Genomic DNA, 14,636 nt, shown 5'->3' on the forward strand with positions numbered 1-14,636 from the left:
GTAAATTTAGCGTTCTACCTAACGAACTTGAATGGCTAAGTCCCGCCACTCACGCTCAGACCTTCTGATATACCTGGGTCTCATTCCCGCCACACACATGTTGAGACTATCTGACAAGCCTTTCCAGAGGGCAAGAAATGTGTACTGTACACGAACAAAATAAGGTAACAAGAACTCATTCCATTGATTTTAGAGATGTCGAATTTCGACTTGGCGGGTTTTTCTGAACGAGATAAATCTTGAGGTGTGGGGGTCTTTTCTGACGAAATTCCTGTGTGCGGAGTCCAGTGTGTAGGACTATTGCTATTGAAGTCGCTTGAGAATTATTTAAATTAAGTAAAATAAATGGCTGTATGGTCGAGGCTTAGTGCCAAACCAATGCCAAAAAAAAAGTAAAATAAAAAATAAGGTATAATCAGGGTGTATCAATATCAATTTTGTACCTGTGTGACATTACTAAATTCAGCCGTGTTTAGTAATTCCGTTTTTCCTCGGTACCTTTGATCACAAAGGTATTTACTTGTTCTAGATCCTTCCCCACTCACCTCTACCCCCACCCATCTTTCATCCGACCTCCACCAGAGTGCGCTGACCAATCAGAACGCGTATTTGAATTCCGCGCCGCAGGCGACTCATCCGTACACACTGGACGCGGAAATCAGCGAACTGCAACGCGAGAATGCGCGCGTCGAGTCACAAATGATGAAACTGAAGACGAATATCCACGCGATGGAGGCGCACCTGAGACATGATAAGGTTGGTGATGAAATAGTAATGAAAAGTATAATTTGTAGATGCTTTTTTGACTAAGGTCGATTTCAATGCCAATATTGATTCGGTTTTAATGTACCTGAAGGCCATTGGAATCTAGGTATACTAAGATCTAGATAAATAAAGAACGTTAAATAGAAAAATGCGTTAGATAAATAAACCTTTATTTGGCTGTAAAGATAAACTATTTAAACTTGATAAAAACAGAGTTGTTTTATTAACCTCACTCAGCTTGAAGCTGAGGCAACTTGTGAGAAGCTAGCAGCATGCGATTTTCTAGAACTCTAGATGGTCTCTTGTCTCGATACCAACCACGCACAACGTTCTTTAACTTCAATGATCCATTGGGAATGGTCTATCTATTCAAAGATTCCCCAGCCTAATTAGCTTGGTTGGTAGCGCGTCTGCTTTGTAAGCGGTTTAGGCCTTCGATTCGGTTTCAGCTAGGATTCGATTTCCTGGGGTGGTTTTTAACCCGAATGGACAAAACAATTTAATGTAATGGCCATCATCGGCATTTCTTCTTCTTCTTCCCCAACAGACAGATCGCGTTTCCTACGACCAGCAACGTCTGCCCGCCATCTCATCTGACAACGCCGCGATCGCTCACAACGGCAACACTGTACACAACTACTACGAGAGCATTCGGCACAATGTGATGTCCCTACTGGAGAACTCCACGCACACCACTAACTCCAATATGTACCTCACCACCAACTTATTACATAGGAATCGACCATTTATTAATAATTTTTACCCATTTGCAACTGCTCCATTGGCAAAAATACCAGTGATTTTGATTTTCCGATTATTTTTCATAATCGATTATACTTTCGATTATTTTTTATAATCGATTACGATTACGATTATCAATAATAATCGATTAATCGATTATCATAATCGATTATTCCCAACACTAATAGGGGGTGGACACTTTGGTCAATTTGGATGCTCTGTACAGTAGGTGTCTTGTCTTACCTTTGGGTCTATCAGTAAGTCTCAACTTTTGTGGCCCAAATTTGATTGTTCCAAAGTTGATGTAAGCCACAGTTTAAAAATTCTTAGGTAAGGGTGTCTCTTGAGAGCTGAAGAAGTTCAAATTAAACAAACAGATTAATCATCCTAATTAAATAAAAAGTTTGAAATAATCAAAAGTCAAGAATTGCGGCTGAGGCCATAACACAAATAATTTTATATCCTATCTTTCCTCTTTTCAGACATCATGACAGATTCTAAATATTTCACGACCACCAAGAAGGGGGAAATATTTGAGTTGAAGGGAGAGCTGAACAGCGACAAGAAAGAGAAAAAGAGGGAAGCTGTCAAGAAGGTAAGACAAATAATGCTGTAACCTATTAAGTACTCAAGAACAGTAGAACAGTGGAGTCGAGTGGATTGCAACACATGACATGTCTTAAGACACACTCCATTTGTCAAGGGTCTAGGTTTACCTTGCCCTTGGGATAAATTTAATTTGAAGAAACCCTTACCTATCATGCTATTTTTAACAGAAGTGTTAGTAAAAAAAGTTCAAGGGTCTCATTCCATGAAAGTTTGAACCAATGAAAATCCTTAGTGTAGAAGTTATAATAATAAATCTTTGTCCACACATTTGAATGCTAAATTTGGCCACATAATAATGGAGCTCTAAGGGTTAGGTGGTAGAGTACGCCTAAGGCGTTAACCTCGCCTAGTGGTTGCCTTCCACTCAAGAGTCTATTATTATTAAAACGATACCTAGGATACTAAGCATAAAATAATATGTTTTAATAAAACCCATAAAATACACGAGACCTTGTTTAGACTGCTGGGGTAAAGGGACTTTTTAGTCTCATTCGAGCAGGATAAACATGGTAGGGTGAGTGTAGCACCTATGGTCAGTGTAGCACCTATGGACACTTTACACGTGTCCAAGGCATTAGCGTTCAAACAACACCAAGTGGGGTTGTCCTCTGCCTTGATTTCCTTGCCTCTTTCCTTCTATGATTGAACCTATGAACTGTGTCTGTAGAGGTGTCCTATCCACTTGTGCCTTCTTTCTTCTAAGGTTTTCCAGATTTGTCTTTTTTCTCTTACTAGTTGAAGTACCCTCTCGTTGCTCATTCTTACCAATTGGTAAATTGGAGGCCATAACACAGTAACCTTGCTTACCTCTTACCTTGCTTTATTTATGATCATATAAAATTTTCCTTTCCAACAGGTCATTGCCTCCATGACCGTGGGCAAGGATGTGTCGGCTCTGTTTCCCGATGTTGTCAACTGTATGCAAACTGACAATCTGGAACTCAAGAAGCTTGTGTATCTCTACCTGATGAACTACGCCAAGTCTCATCCCGACATGGCTATCATGGCAGTGAACATCCCAATTTCATCATCAACATAACTATCAATCTTGAGATTGGTTTGTAGTTCTCCACGTTCTTCTATCAGAAGTCTTCCTCTTCATTTCAGTGTATGATTGACATCCGGAGTATTCCACTATTTGATTTATGTAGTTCAGTCGGGGTATTTGTCAAGGACTGTGAAGACAGCAACCCACTCATCCGAGCCCTGGCTGTGAGGACAATGGGATGCATTCGGGTGGATAAGATCACCGAGTATCTGTGTGAGCCATTGCGGAAGTGTCTCAAGGATGAAGACCCGTGAGTTGTCAGACATTTTTTTATTTAATTTGAATTTCATGTTGGGGCTACACTTTTACTAATAAATTTGGAAGTCCTGAGTTCATTTCACAGAAAAGAGAAAAGAAAATCTTATATTTTCAACATAATTATATTGGAACTTTATTTTTAATTGAAAATTACATCTTAAAACAACTAACAAGAAGTAGGCCCATCTTCCCTTGGAATAGTTTGGATTCTCTTCCTTGTGCATCCTAATCTCATAGAGATGACACATTTGATATTTGGGTTCGGATTTTTAGGAAGTTTTTCGTATGCCCATTTTTTTCTATTCTATGTTATTTTGTTCTTCAGATATGTGCGTAAGACAGCTGCAGTGTGTGTGGCTAAGCTGTACGATATCAACGCTCAGCTAGTGGAGGATCAGGGATTTCTTGATCAACTCAAAGACCTGCTGTCGGATTCTAACCCGATGGTTGTGGCCAATGCAGTGGCGGCAGTTTACATTCTCTTACATTTGACTCGATTGGCGATTACTGTCCACGGTTACATAAAGGGTTAACATTTTCATTTGGCGACAAGGTAACCGCTTCTCACCCAGCCTTTGTGGTAGCTATCGATTGGCCAACTGGTCACCCATAAAAAAATCAGGTGTCATTAAAATTGGTTTTAACTAATCTCTTGGCAATCTGATTGGTTGATTTCAAACAGATTTGGTTACTTCTAGAGTGAAAGGTAAACCAAGTTCAAACTTTGATTGTGATCCCGGCTATAAAGGGTTTGCTTGTTGTATTGAGTAAACAAATGTATCAGTGGTGTAGTAGTGGTTAATTGGATCTTAAATCCTGAGAATGGTGGTTCCAGCCCAAGTCAAGGTCAAGGCATAAATGTTATGTAGGGTATTAACTGGAGAACGTCAACATTTTGTGTCACATATTGTATTTAAATATGCTTGATACTGTTCAAATTTGTTTTTCGCCTTTTTTTCTTGTTTTACTAACTAAATTTGTGTTTCGCCTTTTCCTCCTCAGATCCTGCTGCTGCCAAGGAAGTCGTACTGGCAGAGAAACCTCTCATCTCGGAAGAAACAGATCTGCTGGAACCTACCCTACTTGATGAACTTATCTGTCATATATCCAGCCTGGCCTCTGTCTACCATAAACCCCCACACGCCTTTGTTGAAGGTAATATTCTTTATATCTGTCATATATCCAGACAAAGTATATGTGAACGTATTACACCACGTCTAGCACATGCTAATGCTGCTGTGGTTCTGTCTGCTGTTAAGGTAAGCTAGTAAGCGCTAGGTCGTGGGTTCGATTCCCTACTCACCTAAGGATGATAGAGAGGCACAGAGTTCTGCTCTTAAGGTAAGCTAGTATATCTTTCTTTTTAAAGGACTTTTCCCCAAGGAGGTTTGTTAGAAGAAATTGTAACATAGGAGGTTATAAGTATTGTCCCGATATCAAAGTGAAATGGAAGACAGGAGAGGAGACATTGTGGTGTTCCTAGAACGAACTGTATGTGTTTAGGATAAAGTTTACTCCGGTCAGGAATCAAATTTGTCCTATCAGAGTAAAACATGAGATTAAAATTTGATGAGATGATGAGTGTATGTTAAGTATTTTTCTACAATAAAGATTACTTAAATATTACAATAGTAACTTGGGAGGAGATTCATGTATCTTATGTAGTATTCTAAATTTAAGATTCAATTCATATCAATGAATCCTCCCCCCCCCCCCTATTCAGGTCCTCGGGTTCGATTCCCTATCCAACTACTCACAAGGAAGGCTCACTACTATCCAAGCGAACTAGGCTGGCTCAGACCTTTTTATAATATGTTATTGAACTATTGAAGACTTGGTAACTTTGTGAAGTTCAAAATCAACAGTCGTTGCTGAAGATGCTGTGCAGACAAAATCTGTACAACACAAAAATAAGGTACCTAGTAACGTAAAGAAAGTCACCATCCCTACAGTACGTTTTTATTTATATTATGTGCAAAACCCTTAACACAGTGAAACCTTTTGTCACAGTATTATCAAACAAATTAACCCCTTTTTTTCTCATGCCTCTCATTCCCTCCCCCTATTTCAGGTCCTGATGAAGCTGATGGAGATGCTACCAGGGGAGGGCGACTTTGTGTCCACCCTCACCAAGAAGTTAGCACCGCCCCTGGTCACCCTCCTATCATCCGAGCCTGAGGTGCAATATGTCGCTCTACGCAATATCAACCTTATAGTACAGAAGCGACCCGATATACTCAAACATGAAATGAAGGTGTTCTTTGTCAAATACAATGATCCTATTTATGTTAAGCTGGAGAAGTTGGATATTATGATACGGCTTGCATCACAGGCTAATATTGCACAGGTAAGCGAAGAAGATGGCAAAGAAGAGGGTCTGGCTGGGGGACGTTAAACAGGGAGGATACCAGTCTGAATTTCCCTTGCTAAATAAATAGCAAAGGTTGAGTACGAAGGGCATCCACTCGTAAAATTTTGTAGCCAAAACCAAATGTCAGCCCAAAGCAATCACCCGAGTTAGTGCTGATTGAGAGGCTGACGAAAAACGCCGACCCCGTCTGTACACGGGAAAAGGCAAAGAAGAGAGTGAAGAAATATTGAAGAATCAAACAAAAAGAAGGAAAAGAAAGTTAGGATGGAATTGAGAAAGTTACTTTTTCGTAGGTTTGATCTCGGAGATTTTTCACAACTTTTTATGCAGGAAACAACCTTTCATTCGTAATTTTTACCCAAATGCAATTGTTCCATTCATTTTTCTCAGGTATTATCCGAGTTGAAGGAGTATGCTACTGAAGTGGACGTGGACTTTGTACGCAAAGCAGTGCGAGCTATTGGTCGCTGTGCTATCAAAGTAGAGCAAAGTGCAGAGCGGTGTGTATCCACCCTGCTGGATTTGATTCAAACTAAGGTAAGAGAAGACTTTTTTTTTATTCAACTTTGCTATAGAAAAAAAAACTTGCTATAAATTTACTGACTAAACAGTAGGAAATATCGAAAAAGTTTTAGGAGAAGACACCCCCAAAACCATAACTAAAACCCCCCAAAAATACTTCATTGACTCAATTCAAAGAACCAGTCAAAAAGTGTTGGCACTTTTTGACTTCTTTTCAGCTTTACTGATTAAACGATTAGAGATATCGAAAACGTTATGAAAGGAGAAACCCAAAACGATACCTAGGATACTAAGCATAAAATAACAGGTTTCAATAAAACCCATAAAATACACGAGACCTTGTTTAGACTGCTGGGGTAAAGGGACTTTTTAGTCTCATTCGAGCAGGATAAACATGGTATATGTTCATACTTCTCTAGGAGAGTCAATCTGTCAAGTAGCAACATATTAGTATAGGTAAAAGAACAACGTCTTCACTTGACTAGTAACTTTGGAAACTGTAGGTAATTTTATTTTACAAGAGATAAACAATCATAAAATTAAAAAAAAAAAAAAAAAAAAAAAATATGTATTCTAGTGGGGCAACCTCTTTGTCAGCCACCAACATCCATAACTTTCTTTATATATATATTTAACTTTTCCATCTTTTGTAATGTCAAAACCTTTGTTGTATTATTATTGATGTTAATAAATGAGGCCTTTTTAAACTGTTGGCATAATGGGACTTTTTAGTCTTAGCCGACAGTATAAATAAGGTATATTAAATAAAAAAATAATTATTTCCGGGCGTCCATGATTTGGATCATAGGAGAGTATGCTGAGCGAATAGACAATGCTGATGAACTACTGGAGAGCTTTCTGGAAGGTAAGCAGGAATAGGAAGAAAGAAAGTGTTTGGGTTGTGTATAACAAACGGGCCCTTTTGTGTTTCATATTACAATCGGATGAGCGGGACTTTTTGGGTGACGCTATGGTTGTTTTCAATAAAAAATAATTAATTAATAAAAAGTTAACAAAAATCTTAAAAATGTTCATAAAAGAAAATCGTCGTTTATTTTATTAGTAATTACAAGTATACCTAATAAAACAGAAAGAAAACTGAAAAGCAAAAAAAAAAAAATCCAACGCATCACTGTTAGTAGAGCTAAATCCGCGGTGTGGTTGGGTATTTCGTATAAAAGTTGGAGTTATAGGTTCCGATGATGTGATTTTTGGTAATTTTGCAACGGGGTAAAAGTAAGTGTTCAATTCAATTCATTTTTTTTTACATATATACCTACAATTGTATGTAGTACAATGCTAAGACTACAGATTAAACTAAACTAAATCTATAATAATATAATCTGTAATAAGCCCACCGTGTCTGCCACAATATATGCTATAATCGTAGTGTTATTTGTTCATGCCCGTAAAATCATATGTGTTTATCTGATCGGCCTCTGGCCGCTGGCAAAGCTAGCTACGTTATACTTAAAAAGAACAAATACATTGCGGCCTGCTTTTGGTAATAGACCTGTTGTTAATCATAAATGCGGCGAAAATCCTACAATGCTGCAGTGAGCACCAAAGTTGTGCTATCAATATCATAACAAACGGCATCTACTTATTTAAGTCAAACTCTCTGTTTCACCCAGGTTTCCACGATGAGAACACCCAGGTTCAGTTGCAACTGCTGACGGCCATAGTGAAACTGTTTCTAAAGCGTCCCACGGACACTCAGGAGTTAGTGCAACAGGTGCTCAGTTTGGCAACACAGGACTCGGACAATCCCGATCTGAGAGACCGTGGCTTCATCTATTGGCGATTGCTGTCCACAGGTAAGTGAAGGGTTAAAATAATAATATTTGATTTAATAAGTACATTTTACATTCTCTTACATTTGACTCGATTGGTGATTGCTTGGCTTCATCTATTGGCGATTGCTGTCCACAGGTAAGTGAAGGGTTAAAATAATAATATTTGATTTAATATAGGTACATTTTACATTCTCTTACATTTGACTCGATTGGTGATTGCTTGGCTTCATCTATTGGCGATTGCTGTCCACAGGTAAGTGAAGGGTTAAAATAATAATATTTGATTTAATATAGGTACATTTTACATTCTCTTACATTTGACTCGATTGGTGATTGCTTGGCTTCATCTATTGGCGATTGCTGTCCACGGGTAAGTGAAGGGTTAAAATAATAATATTTGATTTAATATAGGTACATTTTACATTCTCTTACATTTGACTCGATTGGTGATTGCTTGTTCTTGATTTTATTTACATTTGAAAAAAAAAATCTAATAAAAATACCTAATAAATAAATCTATTTCAATCTAGCCATTTTATAAGCTAGGCACAATGTCCACATCTTTGTATTTATTATGTTTAAAGTGTGTTAAAATGTACATAAACTACTTAGGTAGGTATAGGTACTTTAATAAAGTCTCTGATATTTATAAGACAAGATTTTCATGTTTCTTTTTAGGTGTTGTGATTAATTTTGTTTAATTAATTGATAATGGATTTTAGTGAATTTATTGATTTTAAGAAAGAGAAGTAAAAAAAAAAAAAAAAAAAAAAAAAAAAAAAAAAAAAAACTTGATCTCAACATTTTTAGAATTAAAATAAATACCCTATTTTCATAAAGAAATGCCATTAATTTCAAGTAGAATTTTAATATTATGAAACAGTACAAGAAATTATCCCCCAATTTAATTGTTGTTTCTTCTAACTTTGTTTTTGTCTTGAATTTGCACACCTTTTGTTTCTGAGACAGGTTTTTTTTTTTTTATAAATTTCATTAATTTATTGTTTCTTTTGCATTAGGCTAACTTTATTGATTTACTTTACTAGATCTTGTTTATTCTTTTTGTTTTTTATTATTACTTTTTACTTACTGGTGCTTTCATTTTACTCTTTTCATTTAAATTTCAAGTGCAATATTTTACCTTTTTATTATTTTGTAACTATTATTATTCTCCCTATGTACGTTTTTATTTCTCGTTACCTATTGACTCTTGTAATAAAATTGTTGATCCCTATACCTAATTTATTCTTTTTCAACAGACTAAAAAAAAAAAATAAAAAAAAAATAAATAAAAATAAAATAAATGATAAAACAAAATAATACCAAATTAAACTTTGGGTAAGAATGAGGTCATAACACAGTAACCTTGCTTACCTTTTACCTTGCTTTATTGATGATCATATAAAATTTTCCTTTCCAACAGGTCATTGCCTCCATGACCGTGGGCAAGGACGTGTCGGCTTTGTTTCCCGATGTTGTCAACTGTATGCAAACCGACAATCTGGAACTCAAGAAGCTTGTGTATCTCTACCTGATGAACTACGCCAAGTCTCATCCCGACATGGCTATCATGGCAGTGAACACGTTTGTCAAGGACTGTGAAGACAGCAACCCGCTCATCCGAGCCCTGGCTGTGAGGACAATGGGATGCATTCGGGTGGATAAGATCACCGAGTATCTGTGCGAGCCATTGCGGAAGTGTCTCAAGGATGAAGACCCGTGAGTTGTCGGACATTTTTTTATTTAATTTGAATTTCAACTTGGGGCTATACTTTTACTAATAAATTTGGAAGTCCCGAGTTCATTTCACAGAAAAGAGAAAAGAAAACCTTACCTATATTTTCAACATAATTACCTATGTTGGAACTTATTTTTAAATGAAAAATACATCTTAAAACAACTAACAAGAGGTGGGCCCATCTTCCCTTGGAATACCTAGTTTGGATTCTCTTCCTTGTGTGTCTTAATCTCATAGAGATGACACATTTGATATTTGGGTTTGGATTTTTAGGAAGTTTTTCGTATGCCCATTTTTTTCTATTCTATGTTATTTTGTTCTTCAGATATGTGCGTAAGACAGCTGCAGTGTGTGTGGCTAAGCTGTACGATATCAACGCTCAGCTAGTGGAGGATCAGGGATTTCTTGATCAACTCAAAGACCTGCTGTCGGATTCTAACCCGATGGTTGTGGCCAATGCAGTGGCGGCATTGTCTGAAATGAATGAGGCTAGCACCAGTGGTGTTGCGCTGATAGAGATGAACGCGCAGACTATTAACAAACTGCTGACGGCACTTAATGAGTGTACGGAATGGGGACAGGTGAGTTTTGGGCTGAGTCATATATCCAGCCTGGCCTCTGTCTACCATAAACCCCCACACGCCTTTGTTGAAGGTAATATTCTTTATATCTGTCATATATCCAGTTTTGGGCTGATTTGAGTATCTGGGTTAGTGAGAATTTAACCGCAAAAATAGTAGTAATCTATTTGCTGGGTTTAAGGGACTCTTCAGTCCTATTTGAGCAGTATAAATAAGCACTGTTATCATAACTTCTTATTATTATTTATCCTGTCTCCATGGTTTACAAACATAGTGATTAATAGTTTGGGCTGATTTGAGTATCTGGGTTAGTGAGAATTTGACCGCAAAAATAGTAGTAATCTATTTGCTGGGTTTAAGGGACTTTTCAGTCTTATTTGAGCAGTATAAATAAGCACTGTTATCATAACTTCTTATTATTATTTATCCTGTCTCCATGGTTTACAAACATAGTGATTAATACACTTGCCTGGTAAACAGGAGAGCATGGATTCAATCTGTGGCAATTGGTTTAGAGAACAGACCTTGATCTGGAGGTGCTGGGTTCAAATCTTAGCCGGGAAAAATTCTGATCAAACTATTGTTTTCCTGGATAGGCATGAATTTAAATTAAAAGATTATAAGATATAGGTACCTTTTAGTAATGGAAAAGCAGTTATTATAGGTACCTTACACAATCATTAGTAATGTCATTATTATTTCCAAGTAATGATGATGAAAAATCAGAAAATCCGGAAAATGTAAGGTACCTATAAGGAGTACAATACATTCTTTCTAAGCATTCTAATTGAATTTCTGAGCATAACCTTAGTACTTGGTGGAGTGAACTAGTGAATTATTTATTATTTAAAGTAAATTTTTTTAGTGATTTTGATTTCTGTTTTATTTTACATTTTCAGGTGTTCATCCTGGATTCCCTATCCAACTACTCACCTAAGGATGATAGAGAGGCACAAAGTATATGTGAACGTATTACACCACGTCTAGCACATGCTAATGCTGCTGTGGTTCTGTCTGCTGTTAAGGTAAGCTAGTAAGCGCTAGGTCGCGGGTTCGATTCCCTATCCAACTACTCACAAGGAAGGCTCACTACTATCCAAGCGAACTAGGCTGGCTCAGACCTTTTTATAATATGTTATTGAACTATTGAAGACTTGGTAACTTTGTGAAGTTCAAAATCAACAGTCGTTGCTGAAGATGCTGTGCAGACAAAATCTGTACAACACAAAAATAAGGTACCTAGTAACGTAAAGAAAGTCACCATCCCTACAGTACGTTTTTATTTATATTATGTGCAAAACCCTTAACACAGTGAAACCTTTTGTCACAGTATTATCAAACAAATTAACCCCTTTTTTTCTCATGCCTCTCATTCCCTCCCCCTATTTCAGGTCCTGATGAAGCTGATGGAGATGCTACCAGGGGAGGGCGACTTTGTGTCCACCCTCACCAAGAAGTTAGCACCGCCCCTGGTCACCCTCCTATCATCCGAGCCTGAGGTGCAGTATGTCGCTCTACGCAATATCAACCTTATAGTACAGAAGCGACCCGATATACTCAAACATGAAATGAAGGTGTTCTTTGTCAAATACAATGATCCTATTTATGTTAAGCTGGAGAAGTTGGATATTATGATACGGCTTGCATCACAGGCTAATATTGCACAGGTAAGCGAAGAAGATGGCAAAGAAGAGGGTCTGGCTGCTCTTTTCATTTAAATTTCAAGTGCAATATTTTACCTTTTTATTATTTTGTAACTATTATTATTCTCCCTATGTACGTTTTTATTTCTCGTTACCTATTGACTCTTGTAATAAAATTGTTGATCCCTATACCTAATTTATTCTTTTTCAACAGACTAAAAAAAAAAAATAAAAAAAAAATAAATAAAAATAAAATAAATGATAAAACAAAATAATACCAAATTAAACTTTGGTTCTAAATGGCCAAATACCTCCATCAACTAAATGTTAAAATAATTATGTAGTCTTTTTATCTGTGGGAACAAGGGCATTGTTTTGATATTTTTTATTTAAAAAAAATAGTATCATTTTATCATGGCATATTTCATACCGGTCTGGAAAGTTGGAATTATTACTTCATTTTTTGATCTCTTGCTCTCATTTGATGTCTTTCTCAATTTCTTGGTTGTTAATTTTTTGTATTTCTTATTTAATCTAGGTATGTTGGCATTGCTAGTTTTAATTTTCTTCTCCAAAATGATATCCAAGGGCATTTCATCTTGTACAATGTACATTGTAAACAAAGGGCATTTAATTTTTTAGGTTACAAAATGTACATTTTTTTCTCCCTTGTATAATTTTACGGATTTCAATAGGATTCTTTGTAGGTCAGTTAGCTAACAAAATTTTCTTTTATTGTGCGAAATAAAATAATATGACCCTCTAAAAATCTGATTTCACATTTTTTTAGATGGGTTTTTCTAGAATTTGTTATTGTTTTTTAATTCCTATCTACGTAATTTATTTTTACCTAATTTTATCCATACCCCCTCCCTGTTTTTGTTAATAAATTTGTGAAGAAAATCAATTATTAATTTATTACCTTATTATTTATTGTTCCATTGAAAATTCTCATGTAATTATATTTGAAAATAAAAAAAAGAAACAAGAAAAAATATCATGAAATAAAAATAAAATTATTTGAACAAAGGTGTTTTTTTTTTTTTACTTAACTTTTAGGTTTTATTTCAGTTGGTGATTGTTTTGTGTTGATTGATATCCAAGAAACCAGAAAAAAAAAAAAATAATAATAATAATAAAATAAAATAAAATTTGACTAAAAATAGGTTGATAGACGGTTTTCCTCCTTCTTCCAGCGCTTTTAACTTTTAGGTTTTATTTCAGTATTCAGTTGATGATTGTTTTGTGTTGATTGATATCCAAGAAACCAGAAAAAAATAAAATTTGACTAAAAATAGTTTGATAGACGGTTTTCCTCCTTCAGCGCCGATTTTGCGTAAAAAAAAAAAATAATAATAGAAAGTAAAAAAAGGGAAAAGAGAGCTTGAGAAGTACCGTACGGTGTACCGAGGTACGAGGAATTACCGTACAAATGATCGTTTTTACCGTACAAAAAATATTCCAAGGCTCCTGAAAAACGGTGACAGGTATGCCTATAAGTCATTCATGAAGGAATGTGAAAAAGTGATCGTGTTTTGGGAAGAGGGGTGTCGGTTTGTTGTAGATGCGTTCTGACTCTGTGAAAACCAACTTCCCAAATAAAAGAAAAGAGAGAACGTAGTCGGTAGAAAATGAAATGCACAATTTGACAGTATATTCTTAAGAATGTAATTTCACACTGTAAATAACTGAAAACTTAGTAATACTAGTGGAAAAGAGGAAAATTCTGTAAGAAAGTCAAACTGGTTGGAAAATCTTGAATGCACAATATGCACATGTGTAAAATTAAAATCAAAACAAATGCAGTTGCATAAATCCAAAGAGGATATGTATGTGGTGCATTAGGCTTCGCTCAAACAGTAGGAAATATCGAATACGTTTTAGGAGAAGACACCCCCAAAACCATAACTAAAACCCCGCAGAAATACTCTTCATTGACTGAATTCAAAGAACAAAAAGTGCCAACACTTTTTGACTTCTTTTCAGCTTTACTGACTAAACGATTAGAGATATCGAAAAAGTTATGAAAGGAGAAACCCAAACCTGCCTCGGTGGCGTAGTGGTCAAGACGCTCGTCTGGTAATCAGGAGGGCGTGGGTTCGATCCCAGCCGAGGTATGGAATTTTATCCTCATTTATTTGAGAATTTGACCACATAATAATGGAGCTCTAAGGGTTAGGTGGTAGAGAACGCCTAAGGCGTTAACCTCGCCTAGTGGTTACCTTCCACTCAAGAGTCTATTATTATTATTACCAGTATAGTAGTTCATTAAAGACTGATGTTGGATTTCACCAATATTTATTCAGTCATTAGAACTCCTGTTAAGCTAACAACCAGTTAAGTTCCATTTAATTTGTATTGGCTTAACAGAGCTGTTTAGCTAACGGGCTGTTTGAGGCTGGAAAGAAGGTTGGTGAAATCCACCATGACTGTTTCCAGTCCCTTACTTAAGGCCAGTTACTTGCAATATTGGTTAGAACAATGAATGCAAATTGATTTACATTTGATTTACTTCTAACCAAGAACGGAAAAGGTTTGTTAGAAAATAATGATCTTTTACTTAC

The 14,636-nt window shown here is 36.2% G+C and overlaps 2 protein-coding genes across 2 annotated transcripts in view; both read left to right on the forward strand.

Annotated features, from left to right (window-relative positions):
- Positions 1–1,489, forward strand: part of LOC103515777 — a gene marked incomplete at its 3' end in the record, with an annotated part of 21,688 nt that extends 20,199 nt beyond the window's left edge. The window contains 2 exon segments of the mRNA XM_026828382.1: positions 503–756; positions 1,313–1,489. Coding sequence (XP_026684183.1) covers positions 503–756; positions 1,313–1,489 — 431 coding nt within the window.
- Positions 1–14,636, forward strand: part of LOC103515782 (AP-1 complex subunit beta-1-like) — a gene marked incomplete at its 3' end in the record, with an annotated part of 18,056 nt that overhangs the window by 1,693 nt on the left and 1,727 nt on the right. The window contains exons 2-15 of the mRNA XM_026828383.1: positions 1,989–2,101; positions 2,972–3,131; positions 3,278–3,413; positions 3,747–3,937; positions 4,415–4,680; positions 5,493–5,768; positions 6,183–6,333; positions 7,093–7,179; positions 7,949–8,131; positions 8,789–8,793; positions 9,534–9,829; positions 10,174–10,429; positions 11,329–11,454; positions 11,821–12,096. Of these exons, the coding sequence (XP_026684184.1) occupies positions 1,994–2,101; positions 2,972–3,131; positions 3,278–3,413; positions 3,747–3,937; positions 4,415–4,680; positions 5,493–5,768; positions 6,183–6,333; positions 7,093–7,179; positions 7,949–8,131; positions 8,789–8,793; positions 9,534–9,829; positions 10,174–10,429; positions 11,329–11,454; positions 11,821–12,096 (2,517 nt within the window). The remainder of the gene's footprint in view (positions 1–1,988; positions 2,102–2,971; positions 3,132–3,277; positions 3,414–3,746; positions 3,938–4,414; positions 4,681–5,492; positions 5,769–6,182; positions 6,334–7,092; positions 7,180–7,948; positions 8,132–8,788; positions 8,794–9,533; positions 9,830–10,173; positions 10,430–11,328; positions 11,455–11,820; positions 12,097–14,636) is intronic.

Source organism: Diaphorina citri, unplaced genomic scaffold (assembly GCF_000475195.1).
Source record: "Diaphorina citri unplaced genomic scaffold, Diaci psyllid genome assembly version 1.1 scaffold1416, whole genome shotgun sequence".
NCBI classification, from domain to species: domain Eukaryota; kingdom Metazoa; phylum Arthropoda; class Insecta; order Hemiptera; family Psyllidae; genus Diaphorina; species Diaphorina citri.